The sequence below is a fragment of the Notamacropus eugenii genome, chromosome 2 (genome assembly GCF_028372415.1).
Source record: "Notamacropus eugenii isolate mMacEug1 chromosome 2, mMacEug1.pri_v2, whole genome shotgun sequence".
Lineage (NCBI taxonomy): Eukaryota > Metazoa > Chordata > Mammalia > Diprotodontia > Macropodidae > Notamacropus > Notamacropus eugenii.
This window is the reverse complement of record NC_092873.1, coordinates 70,160,068-70,173,307: the sequence shown is the minus strand read 5'-3', so window position 1 is coordinate 70,173,307 and position 13,240 is coordinate 70,160,068. Positions and strand designations below refer to the sequence as shown.

Here is a 13,240-nt window from a genome sequence, read left to right as displayed (position 1 = left end):
CTGAAATTTGGCATTTCCTTAAATTAAGAATGTAAAAACCCTGTGATTCTGAGAGGATCTCTATCATAGGCTTCCCAAGGACCCTGGGGTCAACAGCTGGTTTCCTCTCTGTCCTCTGGCTCTTGCCTCAAGACTCTATGTCTGGGTACCCCTTTCTCAGCTAGACAGGTCAAGGCCCAGAGCTCCAGAAAACGGATCCATTCTAGTCTAGTCCTAGTCTGCGCTCCACCCTTTCCTCTTTTAGGGCCATGTTTCAAGATGGCGCCCTGAATGTCACTTGTGCTGGCCTCAGTGTGGTCCAGCAGCCCCTCAGAGGAGGGGGTCTTCCAAGGCACTTACAAACTTGTTGCTGTCTTCATACATGTTGTTCTTCAAGTGACAGAGACCATCATTTGGGGTGAGGATGGCACCAAGTTTCCCATCTCCCGCAAAGTGGAAGCCATCATCCGTTGTGTACACCAGCAGACGAGTCACATTGCGCCAACCAATTTCATCCTGAAAAGTGCAAGGCCATGATTTCCAGAGGGACACTCAGGGCATTTTTGCTACCTGACCAGCTAGCCCCAAGGGGCCAACTGATGGTCCAGTCCCAAGCCAGTGTGGGCATCCAGTGGCTCTAGTCTGCCACACACACCTTGTCTCATTTCCCCTTCAGCAGCCAAGGTGCTTCCTGTCCCTCCCTAGCTTCTCGGCCCATTGTTGCCGCCCCCATGAGACTGGAAGCTCCTCTGGGGCAGGGGCATCTTTTGCCTCTCTTCGTATCCCTGGTGCTTATTATAGTGTCTGGCGCAAAGTAGGTGCTTCATAAATCCTTATTGACTGAAAGCCCAGGTAGGGAAGGAGATGGAAACTGATGGTAGAATGCACCTTATGCATTATGCACATGCAGCACTGTTGGCAGGACTCCTGAGACAGGGATGCAGGGGCTCTGCCTCGCCAGGAGGCACTGGGGACATGCCTGAGAGCCCTCTGACCTGCACGTTCTGGAAAGGGAGGGGCCGTGCCCACCTCTGGTCCACAGGTGTGAGCACTTGTGGAGAGCCCATGTGAGCCCCAAGGTTGGACAGGAAGAGGCAACAGGGAGAAGAAGGGGACACAGAGCTAGGGACAGAGGTGACAGGGAGAAGAGGGAGACACAGAGCTGGGGATGACATGTGAGAAAAGTGGGTGATGGAGGGAGGGAAGGCCACCAGCCATGGTGCCTGGGAATCCCCGACTGGTTGATCTTCTGATGGGCCAGTGTGCTTTTGTGGGCTGACAGCAGGAGACCCAGAGCTCAGTGTCATGTCAGAGAATTGCTTCTTAACCTGGGGTGGTATGTGGCCCGAGGGCACAGGGCGCTGGAGATGAGGGAGCCCATGATATCTGGGGAGGGGACGCCAGTACAGGGTAGGGCATAGACAATACAAGAACCTTTGCCATCCCTCAGAGTAGCAGGATGGGGAGAGGCAGCCAGGGGCTGCCAGGGGAGATGGGGAGACAGGCATGGTGCCCCTCCCTCATAAGTGAGGCACGGAGAGGGAGGGTCTTGGGTTTGAGGCATTCAACTGCTAGGGAGCCAGACTCAACGTCCTTCCTGTGTGACCTGGGGAGTCACTTGGGCCACAAGCCTCCTTTGTGAAATGGGATGGGAGCAGACATGCTCTAGTCCTTTCTGAGCAGTCCATACCTCACTCTTGGGCACTGGCATAGACACCCAGCCAAGCCTGCCCAGGCTGAGCAACCCCCTCTCCCTCCATTGCTTGTCTCTCCTGACAGAAGCCTTTGCTTACACCCAGGCACATGAGGGACCTCTGCTCTTCATGGCTGCTCCTCTTGCTCACCCTCCTGGTGGGGATTCGATGGCAGCAGTGGTGTTTCTAGGGCCCATGCTTGACCCCTGCCGCCCAAAGCCCATGAGCACGGGGAGGGGTGGTTGAGGTGAGCCAGACCCCGTGCTTATTTTACCTGGCAAACAGCCACCTGCATCATGGCATCCAGGCCCCCCTCGGGGGCATCCAGGTTTCCAGAAATGAGCTGTTTGCCCACCTCACTCTGAAACTGATTGGAGTTATCTGTGAGCTTCAACACATGCTTGAAGGCAAAGGGAGGCTGGCACTGGGTGTCCTTGGTTGGGCATGGGTGTTTCAGCTTCTCAGGGTGGGTGTTGACGAAGGGCAGCACCGTCTTGTCCACAAAGGAGCCAAACCCTGTGGGGGAACCAGAGCAGTGAGGCCAACTGGATGCTAGTCCAACCCCACAGGGATGCATGGTTCCCCAGGAGGGGCGGCCCGATCCTGGGCACAGCTAGCTTCCTGCAGCTTACAGGGACCTGGGCCAGGGCCAGGCTGGCCCTGCACAGAGGAACCTACATTTTACCAGCCCCATATAATGTGCACACAGAATCATCTGAGGAGAATCAGGAAAGGCTTCATGGAGGAGGCGGCACATGACCAGGCCTAAAAGGAGGCTCTCAGTTCTAAGACTGCAGGATTGGGAAGAGGCCTGGCCAAGGATGGGCCATTGGACACAAGCTCACGACTGAGAGAGGGAGCTGGCCCTTTGGGGTCCTCAGCCCCTTTGGCAGTCAGGCTGGTGAGGCCCTCAGGGGACCTCAGCTTCTTTAGCAGTCAGACTGGTGAGGCCCGCAGGGGGCCAAAGACCAGTTCCATTGGGATGTGGTTTCTAAAGCCTAACCAAAGATCAGGCTCAGGGAGCTTGGCTCTGGAGAAAGACCCTCGGGCTGGAGGATGGACCCCCATGCCTTCAGGCTGGAAGGTAGACCCAGTACCCTCTGCCTGGAGGGCAGACCTCCATGCCCTTGGGTTGGTAGAGGTAGCTAGCACCTGTAAAGGGAGTGTCTTCACTGAGGAGTTCCCGGAGTCAGTGAACTATGCATACATGTATGGACAGTGAAGTCCTATCAAAGGTTATTCATAAATGGCCACCCTGGCCTTGGCATCTATCCCCACTCCAGAGGCTTCAGTTCAGGCTGCCATTCACAGGGGGCAGGCCAGGGACAGGAAGGGCAGAGAAGCAAGTGCCCTCGGGCCTTCCTGTCCTCAGAGGCCTGGAGTCCAGTCAGGAGCTCAGTCTCACCTGTGGTTCTGGCATGGCCCGAGCCTGGAAGACTGGGAGATCCCCAGAAGGGAAGGCAAAAAACCCCTCCAAGAGGGAGGAGAGATCTGAGCCAGCTGGGACCTCCAGAGGAAGATGGCCCTGGGTTCAAATTCCCCTTCTACGTGACCCTGGTCAAGCCATGTCACCCCTCTATGTCTCAGTTTCCTCATCTATAAAATGAGGTGGAGGGACTTGCCCTCTTTTAGCATCCTTTTTAGCTCAAAATCTCTGAACCCAGAATGCTCCTGGAAATCTGGGGCCAGGGCTCTGTGTCCTAACACTCTGGGTCCACAGCGGCCAGCAGAGGTGAGAGCCACAGGTGGCAGGAACAGATCAAACCAGCAGCCACTGGGAGGACAGGGCCTCCCCCCAAGTCCCTGAGCCCAGCTGGAGCCCCAGCTCCTCTGCCTGCCCTGGGCACACAAGTACCTATGCGGCCAGATTCAGTGATTTCATTCAGAGCCCTCAGGAGGTCTCCTCCCAGCTTCTTCACGTTGATTAGGTCATCGTACATAGAATAGGACAGGTCCATGAGGTAGTACAGGTCGATGGGGTAGCCCTTGGCCCGTTTGAAGGTGAGGTTGAACATTGCCGTCTGACCTGCCAGGGAAGACAAGACAGGGATTGGTGGTACCAGGACTCCTCGGAGGATGATCCTCATACAGCTGCCTGGGAAGCCTGGCTGCCGCTACTCTCCACAGCTCCCATGCACTGGGCGGTCCTCTACACATGAACACGGCCACTTTGCTGAGGGGGCCTGTCTCGGGACCTGCCCTCAGCTTCCTCAGATCAGCTTGTCACATACATGCTGGCAGCCATGGAGAAAGACTTCTTTTCCCCCTTCTCTGGGCCTGTACCATGCTGGCAGCAGCCAGGACTGAATCACACAGGGTGAGGAGTATGGGAACACAGGACCTTGTCTTCCAAGTCTCAGATAAGCCACAGAAGGGTGAACCACCTTCGTTCAGAAGTTACTGAGTCTGAAGAGTCAGTCTGTCAATAAAGAGTTCTTAAACACCTACTATGTGCCAAGCACGGAGCTGACTCACTCTTTCCCTCTCTTCCTAAGAGCCTGGAATCTGGAGGCAAAAAAGGGTTAGGGTTGGGGAACCTTGGGTCAATCTTTTCTCTTCTCTGGGCCTCAGTTTCCTCATCTGTACAATGAGGGGCTGGACTAGGGGGTTTCTGAGGCCCTACCTACCTCTAGCCCCCTGATCCTTCAACTTTTCTTCAGTGCCTACTGAGTGCCAGCCCTAGGGGAGATTTGGCATTTGGATAGGACATGGTCCTTGGTCACTGGGGGTGATCAGGAACTTGGTCCCTTCTGCCCCATGGCCTGGCCTGCTCAGGGTCTGGGAGGATCCTTGGAGACATCTGCTGAAAGCCCCCCCATAGCAGCAGCCCAAACCCCACCTGGCCGTAGCCGGAGTTGGACGTTCTGAGGTGTCAGCTGGGATCTCTTGGCACCAGGTGGGTCAGACATTGAGCTGACCATGCTGTGGGGATCCACGATGTCACTCTCCTGGCAGTCCTTCTGTAGGAGCTGCTGTTTGGTGTCACAGCGAATTGAATCAGGCTCGCCTCTTTCAGCAAAATTCTGGAGAAAGGAACCAAGGAAAAGATGAGAGGGACAAAAAGAGAGGGATACCAGCAGCTGAGCCCAGCTGAAAGGAAGAACTCTGTCCTGGATGTGACCTGGGACCCCAGTGACTGGTACAAGGTAGTGGGGTCATTATTAGCTGGCCCAACCACGCCCCCCCCCCAAAACCAACCAACCAAACAAAACTTGGAACTCAGGGGCCTGGGTCTGGGGTAAGATGAGGGCACAGAGCCATCCTAAAGCCTGGGACAGGGGCCACGCTGAAACATTTGAGGTTGGCCTGTTTTGTCCAAGGCTGGCCCTCTGTGTCCCAGACTGGTCCACTGCATCCAAGGCTAGCCCTCTGTGTCCAAGACTGACCCCTCTGTGTCTAAGACTGGCTCTCTGTGTCCAGGCTTTTCTTTGTTTCCTTACCAAAATTCCTCATGAACAGGAGAAAGGAGGATGTCCACTGGTCTAAACACTGGGGTGGTTTTCCTTCATATTTATCTCCAACTTGGAAACTGAACTTTCCCTTTCACTTCTGTCTCCTTTGCTGGTCAAACCCACCACTAGCTGGGGTTCTGCCAGGCAGTCTCAAGACTTCCTGGCTCAGCCTCCTTGATCCATAGCAGGCCTGCCTGGCATGTTCCATGACTCCACTTCAGAGGGCAGCTTTTTAAGGCTTATCACCTCTAAGTGGGATTATTTGAAATCTTTCTCACTGATCACAGCAAAAGTTTCCGGTCCTTAGGCTGAGGATGTCTCTGGCCACAGCCCGTGAGGACCTGACCCAGAAGGCAGAGGGCCTCGGACCTGTGTAGGCCCTCACAAGCCCAGAAACAGTGGGGTCAGCAGAGAAAGCTGAAGGCAGGACAAGTCTTGGGCTCCCTCCCCTTCTTGCTATTTTTAGTGCTGCCAGAATGATGTCTTACCAGCTTCTTACACCAGGCACAGCCTGGAGCTAACTTGATGCACTCCTGGCAGGTGTTGACTTTGTACTTGGGACATTCCTGGGAAAGAACTGGAACAGAGAACAAGTCATTCAAACTGAAGAGACTTTTCCATCTAGCCCCAACCTGTCCACCTGCCCTCATCCTCTCTTCTCCCATCCCCCAGGTGGGTCTGGGTCAGAAAGGTTGAAGCTGCTCCTGGGGCCATCGATGTAATCACCCTAACCCAACCAACCTAAACCTGGAGCCCAAGAGCCTAGGCCTGGGCCTTCCCCTTCCCCCTCACCCCCCATAAGGACCCTATCCCTGGGAGCATAGAGGGGAGCTTTCTCCAACACTCCCATTTCTGGGTCATTCTGGGAATCTGACTTGATGATTCCTTTGTATTGGTGGTTACAAAGGTTTTGGTTTTTCTTTTTGTTTTAGGGGAGAAGAAGAAAAAATAGGTTTTTGCTAATTAAAAACAATGAAATCAAATCAATGTGTGTTGAGTTGAATGGAACCCCTCTGGTCCTCAGTTTCCCAGCCTGTAATATGAGGGAATAAACTAGACGATCACTAAGCTCTCCTCTGCTGCACTAATCTGCTCAGGTTCTGTGACTGTCAGTCCCTCTCTGTGAGGATTCTTCACAGCTCAAAGCAGGAGATAAAAGAAAGGCCAGTGGAACTCACCTGATGGTGGAATCAGCAGCCCCACCAGGGCGATGACCAGGAAGTTGTAGCAAGACATCACCTCTGAGACTGGGGGCCTAGCCCCTGGCAACTTTGGGCGAGCCTGGCAGGGAGGCAAAAGCGTGGGAGCCGTTGGCAGGGAAACAGCAGGTTCAGGCCCCATCAAGAAGAGAAGGGGAGTTCGTATTTACTCACACAATTATATTTTGGAAGAAACACTGTAATGCCACCATAACGAGGGCATGTGATTCAGGGTCATGAGCACTGGAAGATGACATTAAGATGCCCCAAACTGGACAGAAAATGGGGGAGACCTGCCAGTTTCTATAATGACTTATTCTCCTTTGTGAGGAAAGGAGATCCACACCTTGGGGACTCGCAGCAGCCCCTCACATCTTGAGGTGGGATGTAAGGAACCAGAAATGACAGCAGAAAAGGAGAGGTGACTATGAGAACTGGCCTGGGAGAAGCATGCCCCAGAGAGGAAGTCCAAGCTGGAGTGGCAAGAAGCCTCCGATGGACTGAGTTTCAAGATGGCAAAGAAAGTAGAAGACAGAATGATCAGGAAAAAAAATCCCAGATGGCCTCACTGCCAATACCAGCTCACCCCCCAAATGGGTGGACATTCCTAAGACTTGACTTCTATGTCTGCTTTTTGTACCTGAAGATAATCAAAGTGCACTCCCCTTAAAATAATCTCATCCACAAATGTTTCTGACACAGACTGACCTTTCCCTCAATTTCAAAAACTCTAGTGTTTTTATATAATATCATATTAATTAGTCCTATCACGTATTTTATGCTGAATAAATTTCAAATGTCCTGAGCAATCCCAAGCAAAATTAGCTTTGAATTAATGGCACTGGTAATACTTGATTCAGCTGGGTAGCCAAGCCCAAGCTGAGGGAGAAGAGAAGGAGCTTCTGTGGCAGCTGAGGGACCAGGAAAGTCCCTGTCAAGAGGAAAGGAAGTCCTACCCATAGGAAAGAGGGCTGATGCAGGATTCCATGGAGATGCAACCTCAGTGGTTTCCTCTGTTTCCAACTGATTCCCAAAGAAGCCAAGAGGCTTCTGAGTAGGAAGAGGCCAGGATGGGATGGAGGGAAGGTCTCAGAATAGGTGCTCCAGGCCATGCTGAGTCTGCCTGGATGGGGGAAGCCCCCAGCAAGGAAGGTTGCACAGGAGTGTTGTCCCCAAAGTTGCCCCCGCTATTACCCAGAAGCCACTGTGGTTTATGGAGGTTACCTGTTTGGCACAAGTATGGGCAGGGCTACCCCAGGGGAACACTCCTGGAGCCCAGCAGAGGCTAGGGCCAGAGCAAGGAAAGCTCTGCTTTCTTTAACCATTATACCCAAAGTGGGCCCCCTTCTTTAGACCTTATCCCTCATCTCTTCACCATGACTGATCTGCCAACACCTCAGTGACTGTCTGACTGGGAACTAAGCGCACCCAGGAGAATGAGAATGGGGTAAGGGAAGAGCCAAAGTCAGCAGGGGAGGGGGAAGGGAAGTTCCTGGAGTTCACCATCTTGCTTGGAGATGATTCTTGGCTTTGCCCCCAAAGTCTTCTTCTGGGTCACCCTTGGCATGCAGGCCTGTCTCTGAGCTGGGCATGAGGTACAGGAAGGTAAGCTGACCATGGGTCTCCTTGGTTCAGTTGCTAGAATCCCAGCTTAGCCCAGCCTGCCCTGTGGCTGCTTCCTGGCCCCAGGCCTTGGAGGAGGAGCTGTGACATCTGCTCTGAGTGGTTTTCTGGTGTAGGTGATGGTTTTCTACCAAGTGATCCACACACCCACTCTGGTCTCTCTTTCTGTCAGAACTGGTGCTAGGGCTGGGCTGACTGCGTTTAGCCCTGGGAGTTACTGAGAGGAACAAAAGTGACCTCCAACCAACCAGACACTTACAAGGGTTTCCCCTCTGCTCAGGAGTGGAGAGGCAGCCCAAGATTGAGGCCTTGCCTGGAGCAGTGTGCTGATCAGGCATGCTAAGAACCAGGATTCAGGGGCTCCTGGACCACTTTCTCTCCACAATCATAGGCCCAGAAGCTGGAAGGACTGTACCGTCTGATCCAAGGGGAGAAGAAAACTCAGGCAGTCCAGAGAGAGCCCATCTGGGAGGATCAGGGCATGTTCCAGGCTCATGAGTCAGGGCCTTCTCCCTCCATGCCATTCCCTGGTTACTGCCCCAGCAGTTGCCACCTCCCTCCCGCCCCCCAGTCAGCTAGCCCCCAAGCAAGCAGCAAGTACCTAAAAATGCTTTGTGATTGATGGATTGATTGATTGATTGATTGATGGCACCTACATTTGATGTGAGCTCTCCAGAAAACAGGAAAAGCTTTCTGCCTGAAAAGGATGTGTCTCAGGGTGGCTGTCACCCAAGGCCAACGGGCCCAGGACAGGCAGTGGGGGCAAAAGAGTATCTTTCCCAACCATCTTGCCAGAAGGCAGTCATCTCCTCTGCCTGCCTGTACCCCAGACCTTCAGGGCAAGGCCAAAGGGGGCTCAGCATGGGCCAAGACCAGACAAAAGCATCATGCCTGTTGTTGGTTTGCGGCTCTACTTCCCACCTCCCATCCTGGAAGAAAGGAGGTACTGCCTACCCCAACCTCATGGTGGCCCAACAGGAATCCTACTGTCATCTGTGTCCAGGGAGCAGGCAGGGGAGCTCTGGGCTCAAGGATGCCAGGAAGGATGCTTAGTAAGGTGCCCCAGTGCTAAGTGGGGACAGGTGACAAGCCTCAGCTGGACCTGTGATCTGACAGGACATGTGCACACATGCAAACAAACGTACATGACCAGACTTCCCAGCAAAGATGGCATCACGCACAGAGTACTGAACTTGGGGTGAGGAAGACCCAGTTCACGCCTCATTGCCAGTGTGACCTTGGGTAAGGTACTGTGCCTCAGTTTCCTCATCTGTAAAATGGGTGGGACTTAGTGGCTCTAGCTCTCTGTCTCCCTGGGGCCTCACAAAATCCCATGGCTGGGACACCACAGCACCATTTAACCAGATAGGCTATTTAACCAGACAGAGGACCAGCTCAGCTAGTTCCCGTCAGAGGCAGGATTTGAATCCAGCCCTCTCCCACCCATCTGTTCAGGATGAAGTTATTCCAATTTCATGATGAGTCTCTCTTTTCAAAAGTCATCAACAACCCCCCACCCCCACCCCAGGCCTTAAGAGAAAAAGGCAGAGCACACGCAGCCCTATGAAAGAAGGGTCCAAATCACTAAGAAAAGAACCCCCCAAGAATTCTCACACCCAACAAGATGCTGAAAATGACAAAAGTGAGCTCAAAGACCAGCACACTGGTGCATTGTTGGTGGAGTAGGTGCTGGGTCAACCATTCTAGAAAGCAATTTGGAATGATGCTATAAGAGAAATGACTAAAGTGTCCATCTCCCTTGGCCCAGAGACCCCATGACTAGCCAGCTGTCTTGAAGAGGTTGGACAGAAAGGTTTCATATCCACCAATATACTCCTGATGGTACCACAAGGTTTCCACTTCCTTAAACCGAACTCCTGACATCCCTTCCTCCCTCTGACCTCCCCTCAGGCCATCTCTCCCTCCTCCTCATGCCTCCTAAGTTTGCTCTTCCTCTTCTACCAAGGGCTGGCCCCCACAGCAAGCCCTGGGCTCCAACCAGGCTGCCAGGGCACAGGACACAGTCCTGCTGGCCACCCTCTCCTGGGCCCTCCTTTTTATTTTCCCCTAGCACAAGCCTCCTCTCCTCTGCTGAGGCCCCCCGCTTCTACTCTTACCCTCTCGGCAGCAGGGGACATCCTCGATCCCTCTGCTCCTGGACACTAGGCCACTGACCTATTCTGGGTCTCCTCCCAACTGGCTGACCATGCCCTTCTCGGTCTCTTTTCTATTTGCATTTGCTTGTGGGTTATCTCAGGGACTTGGTGTCAGACGTGGAGGGCCACAGGGGGCTGGTACCCCCAGATATGAGCAGGCCCACTCCCCATGGTGCTCTGGGGTACTGTAGTGACTGAAGACACCCTGAGGTCCTTGGGGTATGTGTAAGGGAGAGACTTTGTGAGTGGATGTGGAGAGGAAAGAGTCTGGTGCTGCTCAGAGGGGCTGGTTTGGGGCTACTTGGGAAGAGGGAGTGGTGGCTAGTCTGAGGGAGACCCACTCTCTCCTAGTGCTTGGCTATAATAAGGCTAGCCTCTGGACAGTGGCAGACATGGTCACATTCCCTCTGCCTTCAAGGATGTTCTTTATTTAGACCCCAGCCCCCCATCCTTTCTACCAATGCCTTCCCAGACTGACTGCCAGAATCATTGAACCAGAGACACAGAACCGAAAAAGTACTCAGAGCTCCTCCCTACCCCACACCGCTGCCCCCACAAGGCGACAGGCCCAGCAGGTACTTGGCCAGCCTCCCCCTAGATCTCCTGGGTCAAGGACCTGACCACCTCCTCCTCAGGGGAGCTGTCCCACGCTTTGCTGCCTCTACTGAAGCCACTTCCTTTGGCTGGAAATCTGCCCTTGCTCCCCTGTGCTCCAAGAGGAAGGCTGGGCAGAGCAAATATGTGACAGCCTTCAGGGGTCTGAGGACAGCTAGCCTGCCCCCAGCCTTTCCAGCTCCTCTGGCCACCTCCTGCAGGGTATGACCTCCAGCCTTCTCATCTCCCTGGGTCTAGAATTGTTGGATCCAAAGCCTCTGAGCCATTCTGGGTCTAGACCCAGGATCTCATAGCAGGACACCTTGCCACAAATGCTGGTTTGGATGCATTTCTAGTCTGTGAATGCCAACCCTCTACTCCAGACTCTAGGAGGCATACATACCACCCTTGGTGTATTACTTGGGGATACTCCTGGGGAGCCAGACCACTCAAGGCCGATATGAGGGAGTGTGCGGAAGGACAGTGCCAACACTCCTGAGCAATGTGGTTTAGCACCTTGCTCACTGGCCCTATGCTGGCCTCATCTAGCCTTGCTTGGGACTCAGCAGCAAAGTTTCTGTGGTGGCCTGTCCTCTCCCCATGGCCCTGGGCTTTGAAGCCAGCCCCACGGATCTGTCCGCTGCTTGTTTTCTCAGGACTGTGGTTGCACACCAAGTCACAAGGGTGGGTGTCCGCCCATTCGCTGTGCTGGGCCATCCTTCTCCCCAGCCCAGCCTCCCCTGAGAGCCTTGGAGGAAGCAGCACCTGACTGAGAGGGTGAGGCCAGCATGGGGGCGGTGGGCAGACCCCAGTTATCTTGGAGAACAGGCTCAGAGGGAGAGGGAATGGGCATTTATTAAGCACCTACTGTATACCAGACACCATGTATGTGCTCTACAACAACTCTGTGAGAAGGGTGCTGTTACTGTCCCTAATTTACACTGAGGAGACTGAGGTAGAGAGCAGGGGAGGAAAGGCTTGTCCTGAGCCCCCAGTAGGAAGCTCCTGAAGCTGGATTTGATCTTCCCAGCTGTGGGAGTGTATAAAGACTAAACAGTAACTGTCTTTTACCCAGGAAGCAGGAGGGACTTGCCCTCCCAGGATTAAAGGGGCCATCCCTTGAGTAACTACTTAAAGAGGACTGTTCACTGAATGGGTGTTGCCTTACTCTGATCACTTGATTAGGCCTTAGCCTAACAGGGTCAGGGTCTTCCATTGCAAATATCTGGTCACTGGATCCAGTGGGGCTCTGGAGGGAACAGTGAGGCTGGTGACCTTGCACAACCCTTCCTCCCTCAAATGACAGCCAGTCATGCCATCATTTCCCTGATGTCACGGTTCTCTTCTAAAATGGACAAACACAACAACAACCCAGCTGTGAAGTGAGTGGCAATCTGTATCAGTGAAGGAACTTCACTGATTTTTCAGTGGGAACTCCAGAGATGTCCCTGGGGGCTCTATGCCTTTCTGTTCTCTAGGCCTAAGACTTTGATTTTAGCACTTGGGTTGGGACCTTTGTCCATTTGGCAGAGCCGTGGTCAGCAAGGGAGGCTGAATGTCGCTCCCCCATCTTCTGGATGCCCAGGCTGACCTGTGCCACCATCCAGGGCTGTGCCCTTTCCAAGATCCCACGTGGGTTTTGCTAGGTCCTGATATGGCTCAGCCGGGTCTGGCTTGGGATGCCAGTCGAGCTCGTTAGGACTGTGTTTAGATGCAGAGTTGCCAGGCCCCAAGTGAGGGCTTCTAGGACCAGCATGCTGGGTGGGCCCTGCCCACATGCATGAGGCTAGGGTGGCCTTGGCTGCACTTCCTGGGTAGGTTTGGGCTTCCCCAGGATCTCTTGTGGTCAGATAAATGATCTCTGACTCAGTGAGCGAGAGGTCATTGTGAGAGCAGTTACGTCACAGAGATAACAGCAAGATGGAGGGACTTGGGGCCAGAGGGCCTGTGTTGACTAATCATGTGACCTGGGTAGGTCACTTCCCTCTCACTGGGGCTCAATTTCCCTTCTGTAAAATGAGGGGGCAGGTCCAGCTGAGCCCTGGGGTCTGTGATGTGCCCTTTGGCTCTGCTTCAGGCCACATCCTCCTCCTCCTGCTTTATCCCTGTGTGGATCCTCCCTGAGTGGTGACCCAGGCGGTCCTTTCTCCTCCTCTTCCATGGAGCCTCTGGACCCCTGGCTGCCCCTAATTCCCTCTGGAGACAGTTAGCACTCTAACCCATGCCTGGCACACAGTAGGCACTTAATACATGTTTAGTGACTGACACACTTCAGCTGTCTAAAAAAATAAGGGATTAGTCTAGACCGGTGATGAGGTGTGGATGCTCAGCCTGGCTTCCAGGGTTGGGACAAGCTTTGAAGTGCACTTAGAATTCGGGTTAAGAGAAGCCTGTTTTTGCTCTTATTTGGGGCTGGCAGGATTGGGAGCACCTATCCACTTCCCTCATTTAACAGCTGGGACACTAGGAGGGGAGCCTGGGCTGCACAGTACCTGGTGGCCCAGCCCTCCCTGGGGATCTTGGCTTGAGCTAGCTGGGCTGGA

At 53.8% G+C, this 13,240-nt stretch overlaps 1 protein-coding gene across 3 annotated transcripts in view; it reads right to left on the bottom strand.

Moving 5' to 3' along the window:
* ITGB2 (integrin subunit beta 2) overlaps positions 1-13,240 on the bottom strand; it is a 33,269-nt gene that overhangs the window by 11,505 nt on the left and 8,524 nt on the right. For 2 of the 3 annotated variants that reach the window (XM_072640838.1, XM_072640839.1), the window contains exons 2-7: positions 6,304-6,406; positions 5,614-5,702; positions 4,513-4,696; positions 3,529-3,699; positions 1,948-2,189; positions 340-495 (exon numbers count right to left, since the gene is read on the bottom strand). In XM_072640838.1, coding sequence (XP_072496939.1) covers positions 340-495; positions 1,948-2,189; positions 3,529-3,699; positions 4,513-4,696; positions 5,614-5,702; positions 6,304-6,406 — 945 coding nt within the window. Of the gene's footprint in view, positions 1-339; positions 496-1,947; positions 2,190-3,528; positions 3,700-4,512; positions 4,697-5,613; positions 5,703-6,303; positions 6,407-7,175; positions 7,616-13,240 lie in introns of those variants that run through there. The other variant, XM_072640840.1, reaches the window with a different exon arrangement.